Source organism: Oryctolagus cuniculus, chromosome 10 (assembly GCF_051225735.1).
Source record: "Oryctolagus cuniculus isolate XC-2025 breed Fujian yellow rabbit chromosome 10, ASM5122573v1, whole genome shotgun sequence".
Classification (NCBI taxonomy): Eukaryota; Metazoa; Chordata; class Mammalia; order Lagomorpha; family Leporidae; genus Oryctolagus; species Oryctolagus cuniculus.
In genome coordinates, this window is record NC_142876.1 from 101,056,398 (window position 1) to 101,082,500 (window position 26,103).

At 53.7% G+C, this 26,103-nt stretch overlaps 1 protein-coding gene and 1 long non-coding RNA gene across 16 annotated transcripts in view; both read right to left on the minus strand.

Annotated features, from left to right (window-relative positions):
- Positions 1-1,217: 1,217 nt before the first annotated feature.
- Positions 1,218-9,822, minus strand: LOC149124367 (uncharacterized). 2 transcript variants are annotated; one of them, XR_016214823.1, is made up of 2 exons: positions 9,434-9,822; positions 1,218-3,220 (listed from the first exon to the last, which is right to left on the minus strand). It is a non-coding gene; the product is annotated as an uncharacterized LOC149124367 (long non-coding RNA). The 2 variants fall into 2 exon arrangements; XR_016214822.1 differs by lacking the exon at positions 9,434-9,822 and adding an exon at positions 6,625-7,118.
- A 96-nt stretch (positions 9,823-9,918) lies between these two features.
- Positions 9,919-26,103, minus strand: part of DAG1 (dystroglycan 1) — a 79,382-nt gene continuing 63,197 nt past the window's right edge. For 13 of the 14 annotated variants that reach the window (XM_017343645.4, XM_089304879.1, XM_089304881.1 and 10 more), the window contains one exon: positions 9,919-14,744. In XM_017343645.4, coding sequence (XP_017199134.1) covers positions 12,342-14,744 — 2,403 coding nt within the window. In that variant the 3' untranslated portion in view covers positions 9,919-12,341. 14 annotated transcript variants of the gene reach the window in all.

Below are 26,103 nucleotides of genomic sequence, written 5' to 3' on the forward strand. Positions count from 1 at the left end.
GGGGAATGAAGTCTTTATCCAGATGGCCGTGGGAACCATCTGGGATGCATGCTGAGGCCTGGCGCCAAGGAATCCGAGTCTCGGGAAGTGCCCCGGGGAAAAGATGGAAGGTTTGTCACGGCTGGCCTGACACCAGCTGGAAGGTTGCCTCAACAGGCCCTGGGACACTGACCTTGGGGATGGGGGAGAGGAATCGATGTTTTTTTTAGCAGCCTTGAGCTGTGGCTTCCAGAGATGTCGAGATGAGAGGCTACAGGTGGTCTGTGCATTTCCAGCTAGCCCTACCTCGCGTTTGCCAACTACTCAGGAGTCTGCACTTTCCAAAGGGAGGGTGTTTCCTAGAAGATCCAGACCACGTTCCAGACCATCTCTGGCTTCATAAATGTAAGAAAATGCTCTATGGCTTGTTTTCAAAGAGCATGACCAGTCTCAGGCCATAACGTGGACTTCCAGCTAAAAGTATTGTAGTTTTAAAACAAAGTGAAAGGGCTGGGGCTGGAGCTTAGCGGGTGGGGCTGCTGCTTGCAGCGCCAGCATCCCATATGGGTGTTGGTTCGAGTCCCGGCTGCTCCACTTCCGATCCAGTTCTCTGCTATGACCTGGGAAAGCAGTGGAGGATGGCCCAGGTCCTTGGGCCCCTGCACCCATATGGGAGACCTAGAAGAGGCTCCTGGCTCTTGGCTTCAGATCAGTGCAGCTCCAGCTGTTGCGGCCATTTGGGGAGTGAAACAGCGGATGGAAGACCTCTCTCTCTCTCTCTCTCTGTAACTCTGCCTTTCAAATAAATAAATCTTTTTTAAAAAAATGAAAGAAACCTCAACTGCTAAACTTGCTAAAACAAGTATTTGTGTAATCCCTAATGCAATCTGTAACCATAAGGCTCCTGTTCTTGGTATAGTTCTAAGCAAACAGTTGTAACAAGTCTTCCAGCACAAGGCCTCTGCCACAGTCCTGTTGGCCCAGCAACAGGCCTGGGAACCCAATCATCTGCTCCTTCTTGGGCTGCAGATTGTGACTCCCAGAGTACTCAGCCAGTGAGGAACTGGGGGAAGGGACAAGCTCACTAGGAGATAAAAGGGTGCTCGGTTCCTGCAGGGTCATAAGTAAAGCCTCACTTCTCACTACCTTCCTGTGTCTGAGTGGGTAGATGGCTCAGGCGGGTTTATTTCCTACAATAAATCATGGCTGTGTAGAAGGGCTTGGGTAACTTGAACCCATTTTTTTTTAAAAAAGATTTATTTTACTTGAAAGGCAGTTACAGATGGAGAGGGGGAGAGAAAGAGAGAGCTTCCGTTCGCTGGTTCACTCCCCAAATGGTGGTAACAGCCAGGATAGGGCCAGACAGAAGCCAGAAGCCTGGAAGCCCAGCCAAGTCTCCCAGGTGGGTGGCAGGGACCCAAGTACTTAGGCCATCTTCTGCTGTTTTCCCAGACACATTAGTTGGGGGAGAGGATGAGGCTCGATTGCTAGTGGAGCAGCTGGGACTCGAACTAGCGCTCATATGGGATGCTGGTGTCACAGGCAGTGGCTTAACCCACTATGCCATCATGCCAGTCCCAACTTGGACACATTTAACAAACTCACTTCATTCTAATGATGTGGGCTGTGTCACATGGGAATTCAGCAGGTCCAAGCTGACCTGGAGTAATCCAGGGATCCCAGTGGGCACTGATAGCCAGTGTGATGGACAGATCCGTGCAGTGTCTGTTCTGGGGAGGAGTCCAGGGCCTGCCCTGGTGCCCTCCTGAGCGGCTCCACCCAACAGAAAGGGAGAAATGCAGAGCCCCGCCCACTTCCTGGTGTTCTCTGCTGCCCTTCAGGCAAGCCTTGTTGGGAGGAGCCTCTCCCCACACTGTGAACCTTGCTGGGTTTCCTCCCTAGCTGAAGGGTGTTTGATTCAGCTTTGTGAGAGTCTGCCGACTACATGTACACATTTAGGCTCCACAGAGGTGCACGTCTCATCCCTGCCACTCCCCAGATGGGACCTTGGCGACTTCCTAGTCGGCAAAGTTAGGCTATCAGTAGCCCCTCCAATATGGGAGTTTGTAAGGGTGGACAGGTGCCTGGCATACACATGACGACTCTATTGCTAGTTGTCCCTCTGGTGGGATTTGGAAGCTATGCCACACCTTTCCTCCTGGCAAAGACACACACACACGCACACGCACACACGCAGACACATACACACAAGCACTAAGGGCGGGCCAGTGGCCTGACCTTGTCTCAACTCAAACTGTTCTGGCTTCAGAGACACCAGTCAGTAGGGGTTGGATTACCTGGAAGGGGAAAAAAGATGTTTACTTCTTGCTTTGGTAGAAGCCACAGGAGCTGCGGCTTTCCATACATTTAAATCAACAGGGCCTGGCTGGCTCCTGCGGGAGTAATTAGCCCTACCCAGCCAGGGGGCCTAGGGAGTTGCCCTGCTCAGAGCAGCAGACCTCCAGAGTCCTCGCTGCCTTGGTGACAAGGAGCACAGCACAGGGTGGGTTAGCAGCAGTGCCCCTCCTCTCTCCTCCGTTTTCCCCAGTTCCACAGTCTGCAGACCATCCCCAGGAACAGGCCTGCCCTGTCCACGTCGGCCCTGGCATTCAGCCTGGGGACTCCTGCCAACCACAGTGTGGCGCTGGCCTCTAGCTGACTGGGTCTCCCATTCAGTCTCCCATTTTTATTCCCTGTCTCAAGGGTAATTTCCTTCCTCTAACTCGACTGGGGCTGCTCCACAGAAAGAACTTGTCTGACCTGACCTGTCCCCTGGGCTGGACCTCAGCAGGTCCTCAGGGGCTGATGTTTGGGCTGAGTTCTCCAAGCTGCTCTAGACATTTCCCTGACTGCACTTCCAAGGGGTTCACCAACCACCAGGCTTTAAAGCAGCCCAGAGAGACTTCTGCTTACAGCTCCCGCGTCACCGGGTTTCAGCTGCTGATCCAATACATAAGATGCTGAGACTGCATTTGGTTTATCCGCATGGAGAGTCCGGTTAATGAGCTGTCTTCACTCACCCAGGAGAATTCGCTCCCTGAACTTGATGACAAGTGAATGAACACATCTCTCAGTCGGTACAAACCAGCTGAGCGGTGTGTCTGGCCCTGTTGCCTCCTGCTGTACCACCAAGGACAGAATGAACTTGGAGACTCTGCAAGAGTTTCTCAGCCTCCTAAGCTTCGGTGCTGGAAGTTTCTTCTTCCCAAGGCAGCTTGACACGTGACACATGGCAGCCATTCTGGAGAAAGGTCAGAGAGAGAGAAGTAGAATCAATCCACACACCCAAAAAAAATCCACCCTGGTAGGAAAAGGCCCAGTGAGGACCAGCTGGGATTAGTGGGAATGATTAGTTACTGGAAGGCAAATCGTGGGGAACCGAAGGGGTGGCAGACCCCAGGAACTGCAGCCAGAGGCCAGCTGGTCCTCAGACAAGATACCATGCAGATCAGCCAGAAGCATGGAAAGCTGCCGGCGAGGGTGGGGGAGTGGAAGAGAATCGGGAAGGGTGGCTGAGGACAGACCGGATGATGCTCCCCAGGCTCCGGCCCTTCCCAGAGGCTGCTGGCTGTGCACGGGGCTCCCTGAACCCTGGGCCCTTCTTTCTGCTACTGAGGCCTGTCTCAGGATTTGTTTCCCGGTAGCAGGTCTGCTTGCCCACGCCTGCTGTGGGAGGGAAAAAGAACTGACAAGGAAGAAAGCAAGGAGAAGCAGGGGCTCCGCCTCCGGGCTGGGGTTTGTCAGCGCTACCCAGGACATGCGGGAGAAGGCGGCTCCTCAGTCCAGCCTCAGATTGGAATGTGGCTGCCAACAAGAGAGCTGGTTTTTGTCTCATTCAGAAGCCCATAAGGCTGCTCTAATAACCTCACACATACGCTAGGATCTTCAGCTGGCCAGGGCCCTTGGGAGGGCAGGGACAGGGCAGAAGGCTGGACAGCACAGAATTTGCTTGAGGCCTTGCCTGCGTAACTGTTTTCCTGTGGCAATGTGCAAATCTTTACTTGCATTATTTGAAACAAGGCAGTAAAAATTGTCAGCAATGTTTACCACCAGCCTAACCCTACCGCCCATGCATTGCTACCAAGAAGGCTAATTAAGGCCCATCGCTATTAGAGTCACACACTTCTTCAGGCTTGTTATGACAAGAAAAAATAATGAAGCCACCGTTCCTCCAAGTTGTAAGCGTCGAAGTCAAAACATGCTGCTTTCCTGGCCCCTCTCTGCTTCCCCAGACAGGCCCCTGCCTACTGCCTATCTCACTCACACATGCACTCATCCTGCGTCAGCCAAGGCACACTCCGCTGCCACTCCAGGCCAGGCCCATACACGACGTGGGGCCTGCTCTCGTGGAGCACTGTTCACAGCAGGGGAGACAGGCACATAAACTATAGAAAATCCCTATTGTGATGCTTCCCACTAGGATCCCAATTCCCATGGAGTGCCCTCCACCCACCTCCATCCCATGGATGGGGCACGGCTGACCCAGGTATCAAGTGATGCCCCTGTGCCCCTCCTGCCTGAGGCGGCTGGGGGAAGGGGCAACCTGCTTGGCCCCTCCATCAGGCCAAGTTCTGCTTGGCTACAGAAAAGTCTCTTAGAGAGGCCCTTCCTCCTGACCCCCTCGTGGCTCTCCTACTACTGAGAAACACCTTGTACGCGAGGACCTCGGGCCAGGAGACACGGTCACTCTGCCCTGAGCCTCACTGCTGTCCTGGCCGGAACAGATTTCAGTAGGGCTTCTTTGCTCTGTTGTCTTTACTCAGTGGTCACAAGAGCACTCGTCATCTAGGAAAGATGGACAGAATGGGGCAGGATGTGAGGTTGTGCCGTAGCAAGTGGAAAAGGTTCCAAGACCTCTGCCAGGAATGGACGATTTCAATTCAGAAGAATTGAGCGCTTGCTGAGTCCTAAGTTGAGGGCAACACCCAAGGATACAGCAGAAACCAAAACTGTGGAGTCTACTCTGTCCTCACCGAGGCCTTGAACCAGGGGGGCTGGGCCCCCGGCCCTCTGTGGGGACCATTATCTTGCCTCGCAGTGGCAGGCGTGGCCCCAGCATCACCAGGCCAGGCTGGGAGGCTGAAACGGTACTCGGGCGTCAGGGTTGTCTGAGGAGAACCCTCCCAGGTTCTGCTGCTGCATGGCAGCAGGTATCAGTTGAATAGCAACATCTGGGTTACCGCTGCTATTTAGGTATTAATAACCCCCTCCAGCTGGGAGGCCCGGCGTGGGCATCAGCTTTCCGGGAAGGCAGCCTTTCTGACAATGAGCTGACAGTGCAGACAGAATTCCTAGTAAGGCTGAGCAAAGGATCTTCATCCTCCATCTGCTACCAAGAGAGCGGAAAGGTCAAGTGCTCAGCGGAGCCCTCCTCCCACCTTGGCTAATGCATTTTTTTTTTTTTTTTGACAGGCAGAGTGGACAGTGAGAGAGAGAGACAGAGAGAAAGGTCTTCCTTTGCCGTTGGTTCACCCTCCAATGGCCGCCACAGCCTGGCAGGAGCCAGGTGCTTCTCCTGGTCTCCCATGGGGTGCAGGGCCCAAGTACTTGGGCCATCCTCCACTGCACTCCCTGGCCACAGCAGAGAGCTGGCCTGGAAGAGGGGCAACCGGGACAGAATCTGGCGCCCCGACCGGGACTAGAACCCGGTGTGCCAGCGCCGCAAGGCGGAGGATTAGCCTAGTGAGCCGCGGCGCCGGCAGCTAATGCTAATTCTAAGAGGCCCACCTGCCAACCCCAGCTCTGCTCAGAGATCTGCTTAGGGTGCGCAGGGTGAAGATGTCCCTCTCCCTGCCCTGCCTGCCTCTCTGAGGAGCCTGGCGTCCCATGGATGAGCTGATGCGCTGCCTGGGAGCCAGGGCAGAGCCTGAGGGGCACAGTGGTTTCTGGGTGAGAGCCGGTGGAGTCACATTTGCACTCTGGTCTCTACACTAGACACAGGAAGACAGAGCTGGCAATGCCTCTGCACACACACATCATGAGCTGCTCAAACAAACACAGGACTACATCCTTTCAGCAGCCCCTGTGCCCAGTTCTTTGGGCAGCCAAAAAAGCACATGCTTCCTGAGGATGAATTCATCTAGGGCAAAGCTGGCGCCTCCCTCAGGCAACTCCAGAGACAAGTGCTATCACGCCACCTCGCGTTGTTATGGCAGGAGCCAGCCCCCTTTAAAAGAAAAAAAGTTTTATTGGAAATGTAGAGTCAGAGAGAGAGAGAGCGAGAGAGAGACCTTCCATCTGCTGGTTCACTCCCCAAATGGTCACAACAGCCAGGGCTGAGCCAGACTGAAGTTAGGAGCCTGGAACACTGTGCAGGTCTGCCATGAGGGTGCAGGGGCCCAATGACTTGAACCGCCATCCCAGACACACTAACGGAGCTAGATGGGAGGTGGAGCAGTAGGGACTGGCACTAGCGCTCATATGGGATGCAAGCATTGCAGGTGGCAGCTTAACCCACTGTACCCCAACGCCAGCCCTGAGCCAGCCCCTCTGTGCACCTCTTTCTCCCGCCTTTTACAACAGAGGAGCACTGACTGCATTGCTCTGGAAAGGGGGGGGGGGGTCCCAGCCAGGCCTCAAACCCGGGCTTAGTCTGCCCTCTGCAGCCTAAGACTGCTGCACCACGAAGACCAAAGATAACAGTACCTTCGGGCCCGGCCCTGGAACCCTGGCCAGCTGCCAACTAGACGCACGGTCCCGGCTGTCTCCGTGTGCCTGGAGCTGTGGCGACAGCTTTGGAAGAGGTGTTCCCTGAGGCTTCAGGGTAAATGAGAGACCAGCTGCCCCCATTCTCATCTGCTTGTAGTGCCAAGGACACAGACCAGGGGGACCCCAACCACACAACCAGCGGCGCCTGGCCTCATCCGGGACCCTGACAGATCCCGCAGTTCCGTTGGCGGTCATACCCCGCCTTTACGCGGTGCCCTCAGGAGCTCTCAGGCTGGAAGAGGAGAGAACTAGGAAGAGCAACAGGCGCCGAGCTCCACTGTGTGCAGGTCCGGCGCGGGGCACGAAGCCCGCGGGCGGGCAAAGGCAAAGCCGAGGGAATGCGCAAAGGGTTCTTACTGGTTCCTGACCACAGTCATCCAAATTCGGGGTCTGCGGGCTGAGCCCGAGTTCGCCCCGCCCATTCCATGCAGGCTTCCCTTTCCGAGGGAGCAGGGCTGCGATGCGCCCCGCCCCGGACCCGCCCACAGAGGCGCTCGGCCCCGCCCCCCCGGGCTTTTCATCCAGTCCCCTGCCGTGTCGGCTCGGCTGTCGGCCGGACTCCGCCTTCCCGTCCTAGGCGCCTTAGTCCCGCCTACACGCCAGCTCTTCCCGGCTCTCCTCCAATCCAGAACAGCGGCAGTCTTAACTCCGCCCACGACTGGCCGCTTGGTGCTCTGGCGCCACCTCCTGGGAGCCCTGGCGCTATCCCACCTCCGGCCCAAAGCTGCGGCAGCCCACTCCACCGGGATCCCAGAGAGGAGGGTGTGGGCGCGGGCAGCTGGAGCCATTAACAAAGCTGAGAACTGGCCCATCCCCGCCCCGAACCGGCCCGGCGGTCTGGTCCTGGCCACACGGAAACGCACAGCTCCCCACCTCAGCTGAGTCTCCGTCAAAGCTGGGGGCAGTGGGGCTAGTGAGTGCCCCCGCGGCCAGGTCTCGGCGCTGCCCCTGCCCCAGGGTGCCCCCGAGCAGGACAGGCCTCCCCTGCAGGAGCACCCCAACCCTGGCAAATGGATACCTCCACTTTGAACTTCTTGCCTCATCTCCTCCTAAATTTAGGCCGTCCAGGGTCCCCCGACCACCATCCCTCAGTAGAAGTTTCAAATAACTATGCAGTTCTGCAATACAAACACAATTTTATAATCAGAAAAAACCCTAGGGGTAGGCGTTTGGCGCAGCTGCTTAAGTCACTGCTTGGGATGCCCGCATTCCATATCCAAGTGCCTGATTGGAGTCCTGGCTCCTCTGCTTCCAATCCAGGCCCCTGTCAAAGCACAAATACTGGAGTCCTTGCCACCCATGTGGGAGACTCCAGAATGAGTTTTGTGCTTGACACCAGCCAAGCCCAGCCCTGGTTGTTGGTGGGCATCTGGGGAGTGCACGATGGAAGCTATGTCTGCTTTTCCAATAGAAGTGAAAATTAAAAAACCTAAAGAGTTTGTCCCATTTTGCATGGCACCTGCCTCACACGGTTGCTAGACCTGACCAGTCATGCCCTCAGTCACTCTGCTTCAAGACAAGGTGGAGAAAGCAGCAAATCAGGGGAAGTATACGCTACCGACAAATTTGGAGTTTGAAGATGAGAGAATGAAGCTCACCCTGGAGTCGGGAGGCTTGGGTTGTCTTCCACATTTTAGAGGAGCTGGGTAGAAGCCCCTCCTAGGAATTTCTTTAACCTGTCGGGGACAAAGGCAGGGCCAGGCTGGCCAGAACTCCTAGACACACAAGATTCTCTGGCCAAACAGCCCTGGCCTAGGACTGGCCCATGGAAGTGCCTTAATACCTCCAGCCTCACTGGATTCTCTGCCACTACTGAGGGGTAACCCACTGTCTCACCCCCACCTACTTTCCCAGAACTCCTTGGAGGCTGATGCTGTCTCTGTAGATAGGAAAGGCAGGTCAAAGGGATCCTAGAACTTGCTCTGGTCAGAGGCAGGTGGGATGGCTGATTCCTGTCCGTCTTAACAGTCCTTTCCTTCCTGTCCCTTCTGCTACCCTCTCTGGAACTCCAAAGAGCTGAGCAGTCCCCACCCCCACCAAGAAGTCCTAGAGATCTGGCAGGAATGCTGGGGCAGATGCTCCCCCCACCTACCACAGGAGGCAGGGCAGGGGCCACGTGTCCTTGCAGTTTCTCTTCTTCCTGCCCTGCTGCCTTTACTGTTCCTTATTTGAATTTAGGAGACATTAAGCAGGATTTCCTGAGAAGGACAGGGCCATGGCTTTTCGGCCTACGGGGTGACCTGTGTCCCTAAACACATGCTAGGGACAGCCTTTGCTGGCACCTTCCGCGCCAATGCACGCCCAGGTCCTAACTCCACAAGCAGTCACTTGACCTTCGACTTGGGACTCAGCTCTGCAGTATGGGATCAGTCTCCTCTCTGGAACTTGAAGGCTGTGAGCTGGCCAGCAGACTGGAGGTCATGGGAGGAGACAGCTAAGAAGCTGGAGGTGGCACAGCTGAGGCCAGAAGAGGCAGCAGTTGTTCTGTGACCGATGGCCTAATCCCCTTCTGAAAACAGCTGCTGTGGCTCCTGCTTCCCACACTCCAAGCAGTATCCCAGGATGGCCCATCTGCCCCTTGCTAGGCACTGCTGCTTATGCATAGCCTACCCTACTGGCCTCTCCATCCCACGCTAGGTTCTCAGGATCAGCCACCCAGAATCCACAGGCCCAACTGAGAGGCAGAGCAGCCAGACCAGAAACCATTCTCCCCTTCTGTCTGATCCAAGCCCAATGCCAAACCTACCTTGAGACCACCAGGGAGACCGGCCAGCCCCAAGCCCACAAGGCAATGAGGGGAGGAGCTGGGGTGAAGCTGCAGTCAGAAGCATCCTTAGATTCCCAGCCTAAAGCACACCCGGCCCTGGAGCTGCAGGGGCCACTGCACTCTGGGGCAGAAAGTCAGTGTCAGGACCTCTCCCCTGCACCCCACCCACATGAGGTAACCGAGGACCAGGCAGCCTTGTCTCAGCCGGCTGCCTCACAAGCAGGGGTGCTGGGGTGGCAGCGGGGGGCAGGGTAGGGTGTGTGTGCTGATGTGTTGGCAGAGCTTCCGGGGCACACACCCAGCTGCCCCAGGGGCGCCAAAAAGGCAAACTTCATCCGGAGGCTGGCAAGACACTTCCCAGCGGGCTCGGCAAGGGACCCTCCTCTCGCAGTCACGTTCAGTCTCCCGCCACTCCCGTTTGGGAAATGGCAGGGGCCAGGGAAACACGCTCAGAGGCCGTGGCGTTGTAATAAAGACACTGCTTTTATTTAGTTTGATATGTTTCTATACAGAATGCAGAAAACACATCTTAAAATCATACAGAAGGAAATAAAAACACATCAGTGGTTGGTGAACACTTGAATGTGAGATTGGCTCTCCGTCTCACAGAGTCCAACAGCCATCGCCAGCCCAGCACTCAGGGGAGGAGGCTGCCTGCAAAGGCATTGTTGCTCTTGTTATTCTGTTCACTGCCCCTTCGCCTCCGGTTGCTATGGCAACAGGCCATTCTGGGCCAGCCACGTCTCTGTGTGGCAGTGCCCGGTGGTGGGGTTGCTAGAGGCAACGGAGCTATTTGGAAGGCCTTTCAAAGCCCTCACCTGAAACAGTGGGAACTATTTATTTTTTGACAAGGTCATCAGAAATCTCACCAGGTCAGATTCCGCTCGCGCTCCTGACTCTGGGGCGTCAGGGAAACTCCGGCTGGGACCAGGGCTTGGAGGCTTGAGGCCTGACAGTCACCGACTATCTGCTGAGCCCCAGGCACAGGCTCCCCACAGGGGCGCCGCTGGTTCCAGAGCACCCTGCTAGGGTATGGGCAGGGGAGAGGGACTGAGCCCTGTGGGAGAAGAGTGAGGGGAAACGCCCTCCAGAGAACAGCAGAATGGAGACCCCTCCCCTCCTGGCCAGCCCTCCCCTCCTGAGGCAGCACACACAAATCCTCTGCAAAACAGTCGATATGGCTTAGAAAGTAGCTGCTCCGTGTGCAAAGGGAGCCTGGGTCCACCCACCCATCCTAGATCAGGAAAGGGAAACATTATTGCGAAAGGCATTCCTCCCTAAAAGGGACCCGAAATAACTCAGACACCAAGAAAAGTCATGCTCAGAATGGTTTCTTCCAAAGGAGGAGAATCGAGCAGAGTGGGCGCCCCTGAGTCATGGGACAGAGATGCAGATGGACGGACGGATGTTCTGCTAAAAAAGGCAAAAGAAGCCCAGTGTAATTCCAGAATTTAAACTGTTAGGAAAAGGTGGGGGGAAAATCAAAACGAGCAAAGCCGTCAGTTCCATGGAGTCAACACTAAGAGCTTGTACAAACTGCTGTAAGCATCACCGTTTTTAATCTATTTTTTAATAAAACAATTTGAGGCTGTATAAAAACTTTAGTAAAAAATTAGCTTTGAGAGCCCACAGATTGTTTACTATGAACTATTGCTGGCACTCCTCCCCAGCCAACCAGGCCTTTTCCAGTCGTTCAGGCCCAAGGCCTGGGACGGGAGCGCCAGAGAAGAGGGATGGGGTGGATCGGGGCAGGGCTGTGGACTGTTGGGACAAAGTGGCCAAGGTCAAGTGAGGAAAGAGCATCACATGACATAAAAATATTGCATCTTCACCAAAATGTCCCCCACTGAGTGTTTCAAAAACCGTGATAATCCTTTTAGGAGGGGTGGGGAAAAAAAAAATAAAAGGTGAAAGGAAACAGGTCGATGTGGTCGAGTCCCTCAACCTCCCCAGGCGCCCCCACGAGCAGCTGGCCCACCTTGGAGCACCCGGGGTGGGGGCCACGGCCACCACTGCCTCTTGGAGTCCCTTTCCCATGGAAATGAAGACCCCTTGGTGGTGGGCCACTAGCATGCATGGGGTGGAGGTGGGGATGTCCACGGCCCGAGAGGCCCCTCCAGCTTCCAACTCCTGCCAACAGCAGGAGAGCAAACCCAGCACCAGGACCCTGGCCCCTGAGCCAGGGCCAGGAGGCCCCCGATCGGGCTCTGGGATATCAGAGCAACCAAGTTGACATAGTGTGAAAAAATAGGATTCCTTTGATAAAAAATACTGTCCCTTGGTCTTCTCTTAAGTTTGAAACACCCTGGGAGCTTATTTTTAGCAAAGCAATTCCCCATACCCACCCAAAAATTATACATACAAGTTTAGGTAAACAGCAGATTAAATGTAAAAACTTAACCTTAACTTCTGAAAGTCCTTTGAATTTAATCTTTAGCTACTGTTTTCCATGTTACATCCTGCAGCTAGACACACGTGAATAGAAAAAACAGTACAGTTAGTGTTAAAGGCAAAACGCAGAGAGCCGGGGGGCTGCCCAGCACTGCCTGCGAGTTCACCCACGGCTCCTCGCTCCCTCCCTCTACCTCTACTCCAAATGGTGCTTCCAGAGCCAGCCATCAAAACGCAGCGAAGGATTTTCTATGAACAAACAAAAAGCTGTTAGGCAAAAAATAAAAATAAAAAAAGTCCCCAAAGTCTCTCCAGCTGCTTTGGGGTTTGGGAGGACCAGAGAGGGCGGGCTTGTCCAGGCCCCGTGTGCCAGTGTGTGCTAGGTCTGGTGTCAGCGCCCAGTGGGCGATGGTCTGCGGGCCACCGGGCTCCACAGACAACACTGTGTTGTCCCCAGGCCCCTGCCCTACCCTGCCTCCACCCAGGCGCTTGTGGGTTAAGGGGGAACATAAGGAGGGGGTGACCGGTAAGGGGTCATGTTCTTGGGACGGGAGCCCTTGCCCTCCATCGGGGCTGTGAAGGGTGGGGGGGGCTGGTAGGGAGGCGCGTTGGGATCCTCATCCCGAAGGGGCGTGTACTCCCCCACAGTGTCCTGGTTCAGAGGCGTGGTCTCGGGCACGCTCTGGCTGGGATACTCTGGGGGGGGAAGGGGAGCCTTCTCCTCCTGCAGGATCAGCGGCATGCTGGAGGAGGGCGGGGGCTTGGAGTCGTCCAGCTCGTCTGCAAAGATGATGGGCACCCCCTTCTTGATGAAGGTGGCCTGGTCCTCCAGGGTGAGCTTGCCCTTCCGCTTCTTGCGGTAGCAGATCATGGCAATGATGCCAGCAATGAGCAGGATGGCCGCCACCACCACAGCCGGAATGACTGTGTGTAGGTAGACGTCATCCTCACTGCTCTTCTCGGGGTCCCTGTCTGGCACCTCCGTGGGTGGTGTCACCGAGGACGGGATCCCAGGCGGTGCCACGGGGATAAACTGCAAGTGCCGACAACTGCCAGAGCCCGTTATGGCGATGCTCGTGGCCTTAAAGTCAGGCTCCAGGGCATTGGTGAAGGCTGGCCGAGGCTGCCCGTTGTCCTCGGCGATCCTGCGGCTCAGCCCCGTGATCTGCTCCTTGGGGCAGGGCTCCAGCGGCAGTGTGTTGTTGGTCCACTCCACCACAATGGAGCCGCGGGTGATGTTCTGCAGGGTGACAGTGCTGCAATTGCGATCCCCAAAGGCAAAGGCCAGCTTCTTCACCAGGGCAATCTTCTTGTGGATGTCATTCACCACTGGCGCTGGGTCACCCACGAACTTGGCTTTGAAACGAGCAGGAGCTTTGTCCCCTTGAGGGCGCTTGTGGACATGGATCTCAAAGGCATCCACGGCGGACAGGCCTCCCTTGTCTGTGGCATGCATGAAATACTCGTGTTTGCCCACGTGGCTGCTGTCGGGCAGGCCATACATGAGCTGGCTGTTGCTGTTGAACTGCACCCAGGACTTCTCGCCCACCAGCTGCTGCTCTCGCAGCTTCAGGGTCAGCTTGAGCTTGTCGGTGGTGGTATCCTCCTTGTCGTAGAAGGTATCGGATGGGATCTTCACCTCAAAGTAGGTGCCGACCCAGGCGTCCACCCTGTCGATGTGGTTCTTGAGCTCTGGGCGCTGGTTGGGTTCTCCCCCGCGGGGCACCCCGCTGGTGGTGGTGCGGATACGAGTAGGTGGGGAGGCCGTCTCCAGCCTGGTGATGGGAGCTTTAGTGGTGACCCGCGGCACCGGCCTGGGTGTCCGTGGCTTCTTGGTTGGCCTGCGAGTCGTGGTGGCTGAGGAGTCCGTTGAAGGCGTTGCTGGTTTTGGTGTGGACACTCGTGGCTTTTTGGTTGTAGTTGTGGGAGGGGTGGCAACTGCTGTAGGCTCCACGTAGCCAGGAATGGTCACCGTTGCACGAATCTGGCCAGAAACTACGGTGCCAGCGTCTGACACCCGAGTGGGCTGGATGGGGCCTAGGGTTGGGGTCTGAATAATGGCACCTCGAGTCCGAGTGGTGACCGTGGGCTTCCCAGGAACAGGATCCCTGACTGGAGGAGCCATCGTCTCTGTGGGAGGAGCAATGGCTGGAGAAGTGGGGGTAGGCACGATCCTGGACGGCGGCTCCTGGATGGCCGTGGTTGGGGGCCCAATGGCAGTGACAGGTGTGGGTGTGGCATGGATCTGCCTTCGGATACGCTTGGGGAGAGGTGGCTTCTTGTTGGCAATGTGCCAACCCACCACAGGGTAGCCAAGCTGGGCAGACATAGTGCCCTCCCTGGCAGGGGCCTCCACGCCGCGAATGTCAGGCACACTGTTCTGGTTCAGGGAGCAGCCCAGCTTCCAGGAGAGCAGGGCCCCGTTCTCTACCACCTTTTTGGCGTTTCCGGGGCCGGCCATGAAGGCAGACATATCAAACAGTCTGTTATTCACCACCGGCACCAACTTCATGTTGTGGAGCTCCACCTCCGAGAAGCTCTGCATCCTGTGCAGGAGGTCGATCCTCTGCTTCGGAGTCATCTTGGTGAGATCGGCATCCAGAATCACGGTCAAGACGGTCACCGGCTCCTCGGCAGCACAGGCAGACGCCGCCGCCTCGCCCAGGTCTGGAGAGGCCGCCCGCACAGACTGCGGCTCACTGTGGTCTTCGGGGTAGACCTCGATGGAGAACACACTGGAGGTCTGAGGGATGTGGCTTCCGTTGGCATCCAGCTGTGCAGCGCTCACTGAGATGTAATGCACACCCTTGTCCGTGTCCAGCGGAAGGCCCTCCAGGGTGTGGCTCTGTGGATCCCAATGTAGCCACGATGGCAAAACCTCCTTCCCCGCCGTGGATACCTACAAGAGACACAAACGTGAGCTGCAAGGGCTGCCACCGCTGTGTAACAATCGCAACAGCAAAGCCCTGGCCCGGCCTGTTCTGTGTCAAAGGCCTGAAAGACACTTTGGAATTCCTACTGGGGAAGCCTCTCCCCGAGAGGGCACAACCAACCTCATTTACCTGTCGGGAAAAGCCTGGGGCTGCTGGGTGGGCTAGCCTGGAGGGCAGATAATTCACCCCAGGCCACACAGTAGGGAGACAGCAGCACTGGCACTCAGACACGCTTCATCCCACAGAGCGGGTGTCGTGCAACACGAGAATGCTATGGCTGCCGATACCAGTGGTGCACCCTGCCGCCCACCTGCAGAACCAAGTCAGTGTCTCCCCAGCTCCCAGCACTCCCGCCGTCAGCAGACACCACACCTCTGCTCAGGACACAGCCTGGACCAGAACACCTTCTTGTCCAGCAGTGGAAATGCACACGGGACTGGGTACAACAGGGGAAGGCTCCACATCCCAAACTTGACTCACTCTACAACCACCAGCTTACATTCACGTGCAGGGAAGCACACTTGTGCAGCAAACCCGGTCAGTCTTATCTAATGTCTTACTTAACCCTCTCAAACCTCAAGAAGCACTTGCCTGGGGAGGGGTGTCGGGAATCAGCTGTCCAGCAACAGTGTTCAACAGAGGAACCCCAAGGCGCTCAGGTTCCTCCAGGTCAGTGCCTTCAGTCAGTCAAGCACGGGCCATGTGCAGACTGCTTCCGATTTTGCAGCCAAAGCACCTTCCTGACTTCTCCCGGGGGGGAGGGGGGAGTCCTTGTCCACAGGGATGTAACTGGTAATATTCAGACCAGCAAAGGGAATGCCACCACAGAAACTCCCTCTAACAGCTAACAAGCAGGAAGGAAGGCACGCCTCTTGTCCACGCCTCATCTGTGGCTCCTCTTACCTCTGGGCAACACTCGTTACCAATGCAAGAAATGTGGCACCCTCTCTAGTCTGCATGGAGGTGCTCACGAGTTCCACTGTTCTGAGTCCAAACAGTGGCCAACAGATGGCACACCTCACCGCCAGGGATCGATCCAAACCTCCCCCGCAGGGACTGCCCCGCAGAGCCCTGCTTGCCAGCAGACGGTCCTGCAGCAGGACACTAAGTCCATGCCTGGTGGGCTCCTCAGCGGCTGACTCCTTGGCTTTCACCTGCCAAAAGCCAGGTACCCTGAGTTAATGGGGAGGAGGCCCTTGGCTCGCACATGATATTCCTCGCCAGGATGCAGGTATCCAGGCAGCAAACTAGGTATTTCACCCCCCTTAAAATGGATTTAAACAGGTTTGCTACATCCAGGAAAAACCCACAAGGGGACAACTTAGATATTTTTTTTTTTTTTTTTTTTTGGACAGGCAGAGTGGACAGTGAGAGAGAGAGACAGAGAGAAAGGTCTTCCTTTTGCCGTTGGTTCACCCTCCAATGGCCGCCGCGGCTGGCGCGCTGCAGCCGGTGCACCGCGCCGATCCGATGGCAGGAGCCAGGTGCTTCTCCTGGTCTCCCATGGGGTGCAGGGCCCAAGCACTTGGGCCATCCTCCACTGCACTCCCTGGCCACAGCAGAGAGCTGGCCTGGAAGAGGGGCAACTGGGACAGAATCTGGCACCTCAACCAGGACTAGAACTCGGTGTGCTGGCGCCATTGGTGGAAGATTAGCCTATCGAGCCGCAGCGCCGGCCTAAAAATCAATCTTAATTAAGAATGAGATGGAAGAGGAAGTAGGAGGTGGGATGGTTTGGAGATGGGAGAGCGGGTATGGGGGAAACAGCTATAATCCAAAAGTTATACTTTCAAACTTTATATTTATTAAATAAAGGCTTTTTTAAACTTTTATTTAATAAATATAATTTTCCAAAGTACAGTTTATGGATTACAATGGCTTTTTCCTCCCCACAACTTCCCTCCCACCTGCAACCCTCCCATCTCCTGCTCCCTCTCCCATTCCATTCACATCAAGGTTACTTTTTATTTTTTATTTTTTGGACAGGCAGAGTGGACAGTGAGAGAGAGAGACAGAGAGAAAGGTCTTCCTTTGCCGTTGGTTCACCCCCCAGTGGCCACTGCGGCCGGCGCACTGCACTGATCCGAAGCCAGGAGCCAGGACACAAGCACTTGAGCCATCCTCCACTGCACTCCCGGGCCACAGCAGAGAGCTGGACTGGAAGAGGAACAACCGGGACAGAATCCGGCGCCCCGACCGGGACTAGAACCCCGGGTGCTGGCGCTGCAGGCGGAGGATTTCAATTATCTTTATATACAGACAATCAATTTAGTATATATTAAGTAAAGATTTCAACAGTCTGCACCCACACAGAAACACAAAGTGTAAAGTACTGTTTGAGTACTAGTTATAACATTAAATCACATTGTACAACACATTAAGGACAGAGATCCTACATGAGGAGTAAGTGCACAGTGACTCCTGTTGTTGACTTAACAAATTGACACTCTTGTTTATGGCATCATTAATCACCCGAGGTTCTTGTCATGAGTTGCCAAGGCTATGGAAGCCTTGAGTTCGCTGACTCCAATCTTATTTAGACAAGGTCATAGTCAAAGTGGAAGTTCACTCCTCCCTTCAGAGAAAGGTACCTCCTTCTTTGATGGCCTCACTCACAGAGATCTTTCATTTAGTTGTGTGTGTTGTTTGTTTGTTTTTCTTTTTTTTCTTTCTTTTTTTTTTTTTTTTTGCCAGAGTGTCTTGTCTTTCCATGCCTAAAATACTCTCATGGGCTCTTCAGCCAGATCCAAATGCCTTGAGGGCTGATTCTGAGGCCAGAGTACTGTTTAGGACATCTGCCATTCTATGAGTCTGCTGTGTATCTCGCATCCCATGTTGGATCGTTCTCTCCTTTTTAATTCTATCAGATAGTATTAGCAGACACTAGTCTTGTTTATGTGACCTCTTTTACTCTTAGACCTATCATAATCAATTGTGAACTGAAACTGATCACTTTGACTTTGACTAGTGAGATGGCATTGGTACATGCCACCTTGATGGGATTGAATTGGAATCCCCTGGCACATTTCTAACTCTACCGTTTGGAGCAAGTCAGATTGAGCATGTCCCAAATTGTACCTCTCCTCCCTCTCTTATTCCCACTCTTCTATTTAACAGAGATCCCTTTTCAGTTAAATTTAAACACCTAAGAATAACTGTGTGTTAACTAGAGTTCTATAATCCAAAAGTTGCACTTTCAAAATTTATATTTATTAAATAAAAGCTTTCTATTAAAAAAAAAAAAAGATGTATTCATTTGAAAGTCAGAGTTACACAAGAGAGAGAAGTAGAGGCAGAGGGAGAGGTATTCCATCCACCAGTTCACTCCCCAGATGGCCACAATGGCCGGAGCTGCGTTGATCCGAAGCCAGGAGCCAGGAGCTTCCTCTGGGTCTCCCTAGTTGGTGCAGGGCCCAAGGACTCTGGCCATCTTCTACTGCTTTCCCAGGCCACAGCAGAGAGTTATGTGGAGCAGCCAGGACTCAAACTGGCACCCATGTATATGGGATGCTGGAGCCGCAGGCAGCGGCTTTACCCATTACACCACAGCACCAGCCCCAAGACAACAGTATTGTGGTGTAGTGAGTTAAGCTGCTGCCTGTCAATGTCGCATATGAACCCAGGTTCAAGTCCAAGTCCCAGCTGTTCCACTTCTGATCCAGCTCTATGCTAACGTGCCTGGGAAAGCACCGGAAGATGGTTCAAGGCCTTGGGCCCCTTCCACCCATCTGGAAGACACAGATGGAGTTCCTGGCTCTTGGCTTCAGCCTGGCCCTGCCCCAATGGTTGTAGCCACTTGGGGAGTGAATCAGCAGACAGATCTGTCTCTCCCTCTCTCTTTCTGTGACTCTGACTTTCAAATAAATTAATTTAAAAAAACTCTAAATAAATTTTCCTAAAACCTTTTCTAGCTATAAAAATCATTCTTATTTCAAATGTTTTAGCCAAAAACTTATGCTTAAAAATGTTTTCCATTGATTTATGCTGAATATGAAAACTGTCATATCCACAAGTAAACACATAAAGCAAAAGCTGAACGCTCTTATTTCTGCGAAAAACAGGCAGCAAAGAGGTGGCGCCCAAATGAAGTGTTCATGGAACTACGCGATGTTTTACAGCAGTGGGGTCCAAGCAAGGGTCCTGAGGGAGCGGCGTAGGTGAGCTGAGGCATGCACCCAGGTTCTCAGCCACCCACGGCTGTCTCCCAGCCCCATGCCGTCCCACTGCGATGGAGCTCACGCGACAGAGGGGGCCTGCAATGTGCTCTGGGTAGACAGCCAAGGAGAAACCACTGCAGAGAAGACTAAACAGGACCAGAAGAGACCAGGAGGGGCTCCCCAGGGGCTATCAACTGGCTGGCCACACCTACGGGACCTTCCTGAATGGTCAGGCGGCTGGGCCTGTGCCCCACCCTGTGCACTCCATCAGCACAGAGAGGTGAGTAGCCAGTGCTTCTTCGCCAAGTCTCTCCAGCAACACAAGGGCACTTTCTAACCCAGAAAACAGGGAAGGGCCCCACCCCCTCAAACCTTCCAGTCTGGCTCACTGCCTATTCTGCTGAGCCCAGCAGCCAAGTTCTGCCGTCACATTTCCTACAGAACAAATGCAGGCCACCAGACTGGGAAGCCACACACAGTATGACATGCTAGTATCGTGTAGTGCAGAACACAAACATCAAAGGAAACCCCAGGCTTCACCAAACCAAGTTATGATGCTCAACTTCAAATTAGGAGATGGGAGATGAGAACTGGTAGTTTTATTTTGATCAATGAGAATAAATTCTTTCACTGTTGTCCACTCAGAGATTTACAAACTTTTAGGGCAAGCAAGGACAGAAAAGGAGCGAAGCCTCTGCTGAACCTGTACACCTGCTTTCTCCTGCTTTCCCCTCTGCAGCCTTGGGGTCCCCGTGCACCATCAAACCTGGATGTACAGACCTAGAGCTTGCAGTGCTCCCAGAGTACAGATCCTCCTCGGAAAAGAAGGAAAGTGCAAACCTGAACTTCCTGTCCCCTGCACCTCTGGGTATCCTTGTACCAGGGACACTGGGCCCACGTACGCAGCGATCAGAGTGGCCTCAGGAAGCGAAACAAAGCTAACGTCCACCTGGAGCCTGGCCAAGTCACAGACGAGCTGGCACCTCTGCATTTTCAAGGCCATCTAGGGAAGGTCTCTGTCCCAGGAAATCTGAATGCGTCTGATGGGCTGTCAGCTCCTCTCCCTGCCTCCCAAGGCTCACAGCAGAGGTGCTTGAGGACTAAACATCTGTTATAGCTGACCAAACAGGCCTCTCTCAGCCCACAGGCACTCTGGGGTACTCCCCCAGCTTTCAGAACTTACAAGCTCTTCCTCCCACAGCCCAAGGATGCGCGGAATATGAAAGTTCCTTCGGACAGATGCAGCCCCTTCAGGACGGGACTCCTCCATGACAAGAGCCTCGGCTCGCACTCAGTCCCAGCTCTGTGCAAACTGAGCCTTGACAACCTCAGCCCTAGTGTCTGCAAGTGTAAACCGGGCAAGTGCAGGCTTACAGCACCAGGCCCAGGCTGCAACTCTGGTTCCCACCTGTTCCTGTGGGCTGTGAGAAGACCTGGACAGCAACGTGAGGACGCCTGCACCAAGTCCAGGCTCTTTCCCAAACAGCTTCGGACCCAATGCACAGTGAGGGCCTTTTCTCCGTGCACACCCCGGAGCACATGGGAATTAGGGATGCTTCAGACAACAGGAAGACAGGCTCCTGCGGGGGAGTAAGGCTGAGGCTGGGGAGCCCTTAAGGAGTTGCCTGCCAGCCAAGAGTCACAGGGCGATTAGATGGTCTGCTACACTGAGCCCCAAAGCAGCATTCACCCCTTCAGTCCTGAAACAGGTGGACAACAGGACAAAACCAGGGACCTTGAACTTGGCATATGCATCCCTGGGATGCTGAGAATCCTGAGTCCTTGGTTTACTCAGCATAGAGAGTTTTCTCCCCAGAGCTGGCACCATGGCGTAGAGGGTAAAGCCGCTGCCTCAAGCATCCCATACGGGTGCCAGTCTGAGATCCGGCTGCTCTACTTCTGATCCAGCTCCCTGCTAATGCACCCACATGGGAGACCCAGAGGCAGCAACCCAGAAGTCCTGGTTTTGGCCTGGCCCAGCCCTGGCCACTGCAGACATTTGGCGAGTGAAGCAGCAGATGGACGCGCTCTCTCCCTCTCCCTAATTCTGCCTTTCTAATAAACAAATGAATCTTTAAAAGGGGGGGGGGGATTTCCTTCCCTAGCTGTACCACAACCATTCACATCTACTCCTCTAAGTTAGGCTGCCAGGTCAGAAAGGGCACGCAAGAGGCAGGAGCTGGGGCTCTGTCTAAGGTGCTCGGCGGCAGCAGCAGCACACGGCCAGTTCCAGGCATGGAACTCAAGTGTTCCAGGTCTCTCGACCCTACGCCAGCAAACACCAACACCGCCGTGGAGCCAAGGGAAGCAAGGCCTGCCAACCCTGTAGCTGCTGTCTTGGAAAGGAGGCTTCAGGTAGCTGGTAGGCACATTTGCAGGAGGCAGAAACTGCAGGGGGAAACCTGATTCAAGAGTATCACAGACCCTAGCTCAAAGGTCAACTAGAAAAGAGCCCAAAAGCTTTTGAATTTCAACAATCCTTGGACAAGATGAGATGGAAGGTGCACTCAGCACCAAGAAGAGCAAGATCTCAACCAGCCTCGTGTCTAGCTTCAGATTCCAAAAACATTAGAAATCAAAACCATACAACATGAGCAGAGCCACAGAGAGTTCTAAACACTACCTGCCCAACAGCGCCACAAGGAATCACCAAGACCAAAGACTGGGCAGCTGCCAGATCAAAGTTTGGGTAGATACACCCCAGTCTGTTCTACCAGGTCACTAGCAACTGAGTCCTGGCTCAGTTCCAGGAAACTCCTTCCAGCTGCTGCTGTGAAGACCATGGCTAACGGGTCGCAACCTGAACATGCTCGCGAGCCCAATCACAGCTATGAAGCATTTTCTCTCATGTGACGTGGTCTCAATGGAACACAAAGATCAACCTTTTCTGGGGTAGGCGTTGGGCCTGGCCTAACGTTAAGACACTCGCATCCTCCACTAGAGTACCTGTTGCTTGAGCTCCAGTTTCTCACCCCAGCTTCCTGACAATGCCCACCCTGGGAGGCAGCAGTGATGCTCGGGTAACAGCGTTCCTGCCCTCTCGTGGGAGTCTGGACTGAGTTCCTGGGTCCTGGATTCAGCCCCAGCCAGAGGCCACAGTGAGCATCCCACAGAGTCAACTAGTGACTAGGCACTTGCTTGTGTTCTCTCAAATTTTTTTTAATTAACCGCTCCCCCCAAAAAGGAACAGTTTAACACAGTTTAGTCACTAATACTCAGAATCGGTGCTTCAATCTGAGGACCTGACATCACGTATCTTCAAGAGTCTGTCATGTTCTCTCTTGGTCCTTGTCGCTTTTTGTTTAAACACAGAAGCCTGTAGTTTCAATAAGCATTTGAGTTGATGAGTCTGGGCAAATGCCATCCTGACAGCCCACCCCCAAGGATGCCTTTCTTCGCCAACCCCTATTTCCCGGTGTGCTGGGTTCACAAGGGGTCTATTCAGAACTGGGGAACACCCACTGGAGGCAGGAAGAAACTGCAGTTCATCTCATGCAGGCGGGGTCACCACAAAGCTCTCAAGCATCCAAAGAAATGCTCCTTTCATGAACTCCCCTTCCTGGCCAAAAAGAGTGCTCATTGTTCTTGGAGAACAATGGAGGGCCCACGCCAGCAGCTGAGAGCACAGTCCCAGAAGGGCTGCTTCCAGCCGGCCGACATCTTGGGCCAAGGGAAAGCCCACATTGTCCACAGGCAAGGAGCTGAACGAACAGGCCAGTAAAGCCACCCTCCTCGCAGGCTCTACTACAACGAGACATCTGAGGGTGCTCTAGAGGGAGCAGCCCAGTCATTTCATGAGATGCGAAGACATCCGTCTCTGAGCATCCCAAGGAGGAGGGGTGGGAAGTTCTCCGGGACACACGTGCTTTCCTGGGCAGGCCCTGCTCAAGTCAGGGCAGAGGTGACTACAGGGAGCCAGCAGCAGTCCCGAGCGGCCAAGAGTCACGGTGACTTACACTGCAGCCAACCCAGGACAGACTGGGATCCACCAGGGACCAAGCTGGGCTCTATGGGACCCATCCCCACAGGCTGGACAGGGAGGGAGGGCAGTCTCGGATCCAAAGGCAGCTGTGAAACCAAAAGAGAACTTTGGGTACAGGCACCCAGTCAGACCCATGGGAGCACACACCAGGACCATCTGCTTTTGGCTATCCTGAGGCCACATGCGAGGAGACAGGAGCCCCATTGCGCAGGCCTCTCAGCACAGCTGTGTTAGCTGTGAGGACCCAGAGGCGGTCCCGTCTTACAACATCTGCTCAAAGGAGTCCACTGGGAGTTAAGCTGGAGTTAAAAAATAGCAAATCAGTTGCTGCATTAATTGTGTGAGAAGTCTAGAGAAACGGGTTCTCCTCTAACATAATCTGTGCCTGGCTGCTTGTGTCCCTTGTTTTAAAAAAGGGGGGGGCATGCTGTGGCATAGTAGGCTAGGCCTCTACCTGTGCTGGCATCCCATATGGGCACCGGTTCTGATCCCGGCTGCTCCTCTTCTGATTCAGTTCTCTGCTAAGGCCTGGGAAAGCAATAGAAGATGACCCAAGTCCTTGGGCCCTGTACCCTCATGGGAAACCCCTAAGAAGCCCCTGGCTCCTGGCTTCAGATCTCCTGGGCTCTGGCTGTTGCAGCCATTGGGGAGTGAACTAGTAGATTGAAGACCTTTCTGTCTCCCCCTCTTTCTGTAGCTCTGCCTCTCAAATAAATAAAATTTAAAAAAAAATCAATTTTCGGGGCTGGCACTGTGGCATAGTGGGTGAAGCCACTGCCTGCAGTGCCGGCATCCCATATGGGCACCAGTTCAAGACCCAGCTGCTCCACAATTGAGCTCTCTGCTGTGGCCTGGGAAAGCTGTAGAAGATGGCACAAGTTCTTGGGCCCCTGCACCCGCATGGGAGACCGGGAAGAAGCTCCTGGGCTCCTGGCTACAGATTGGCGCAGCTCTGCCCATTGCAGCCATTTGGGGAGTGAACCAACGGAAGGAAGACCTTTATCTCTCTGCTTCTCCTTCTTGCTGTGTAATTCTTAAAATAATAAATAAATAATAAAGTAATAATAAATAAATCTTTTAAAAAATCAATTCTCAAGGTGGGGGCTGGCATTGTGGTGATGCAGGTACAGCCACTCCGAGCAATGCCGGCATCCCATACAGGCACCAGTTTGTGCCCTGGCTACTCCACTTGTAATGTAGCTCCCTTCTAATGCGCCCAGGAAAGCAGCAAAGGATGGCCCAAATCGCTGAGGCCCTGTACCCAAATGGGAGACCTCGAAGAAGCTCAGTTCTGGCCATTGCGGACATTTAGGGAGCGAGACAGCAGATGGAAGACCTGTCTCTCTCTCTCTCTCTTTCAAATACATAAGTAAATCTTAGGGGGGGTACGCTCCAATGGCCCAGATGATGTCCTCGTTGAACCTGAGACAGCTGTACCCATACTGAAAGAAGAACCAAAAGCCTGGGAAGAGGCAGAGCCCGGGATGTTCATGGGGCAGAACGGAGCTGGTGTGGCCAGGACAAGGTACGCAAAGGAGGTGGATCAGACTGAGCTCAGTAACAGCAACTCTGAGCACACGGAAGCATTAGGAAGATAAAGTCGGGTCTTGCGGCAGTGTAGAGAACAGACTGGCCGGGGAAGAGATGATATGCAGCAGCTAGGATGAAGGACGATAGCAATGGGACCCGGATACGATCTGGGGTCACCCCACCAGGATATGGAATGTTCCTCACACACAGCAGCCATTAAAAGTTAATTTCTGAGTAACATTGAATGACTCTGGGGACTAACTCAAGCCACAGCAAACGAAAAACAGCTAAAAAACATGCTGAGTACGCTCCCAGGTCTGTCCGAGATGTGTGTGGCACGGACACCTCTTGATGAACACAGAAAATGACGTAGGAGTCCACTCTGAATGGTACAAACTATAATAGATTTTTTTCTCTTTTCTTAAGTTTCCACAGTGCACACTGATGCATAATTGTAATAAGAAAAAAAAAATACCTCCTTTAATATTGAGACTTTTTCAATCGTGTTTTACAAAGGGTACAATCCAAACTCCAGGAAGAAGACCAGGCTTTCTGGCCTGTACAGTTCCGATGGCTGAGACTGGGATGAAGGGTCACACATCATCTGGCTTTCCACAGGCTCATCGGCTACTAAATTGTCTGCTCTCCAAAGATAAATATGCTCAGATGAAATCCTGTTTTCCCAGTAAAATCTCTTTATTTCCCTTGCTGAATAAGCCTGTTAAGTGTCTCTTTGCCAGATACAGCAAATATCCAGCTCACTGTATTAGTTCAAGGCACGTCTGGTCAAGACTAATCCATGTAAAACATTCCAACGGCCATGGGAAAAAGGGAACAATTGCAGGGCTCGGATACTGAGAATCAACTCTGAAGTTGGGCAAGAAATGTGCATTCCAGAACCGACACTCTATCTAATGGTCAGACCAGCATCTGGCTTACCAGGACATCATGAAGATTACGTGGAAACCTAGACAGACACTCTGTGCACTACACAAAACCAGACTGTGGCCCTTAATCAGGTCTCATATGAACCCCCAGATGCTAAAGAGCCCTGCTGTGTTCCCCATTCGTTTCCGTAAAACCTCCCCATCCTACTCTTTAGCAATAGGTTCCAACCATAAAAGGTTACTGAATCCATTTTTTTAAAAAAGATTTATTTATTTGGAGCCAGCACTGTGCAGAAGCAGCTTAAGCCACTGTCTGTTGCACCGACATCCCACATGGGCGCTGGTTCAGATCCCGGCTCCTCCACTTCCAATCTAGCTTCCTGCTAATGAGCCTGAGAAAGCAGAAGATAGCCCAAGTACTTGGATCCCTGCACCCATGTAGGAGACTCGGATGAAGCTCCTGGCTCCCGACTTCAGCCTGACCCATCCCTGGCTGCTGTGGTCATTTGGGGAGTGAACAAGCAGATTTCTCTCTTCTGCCTCTGCTATTCTAATAATATACTCTAATAATAATACTCTAAACAATAAATTACCCTAAACCACTATTTCTTAAGTTGTTTTTACAGGCTTTACTATCAACCTGGCCTAAATCAGTTTTAACGAGCTCCAGGCCAACCAGCTGGGTGACACATGCACACCAAAAAGGACTGTAACTACAGATGACACCCAGAACCAAAGCTGTGCCCCTCCACAGAACCAAGAACTGGTG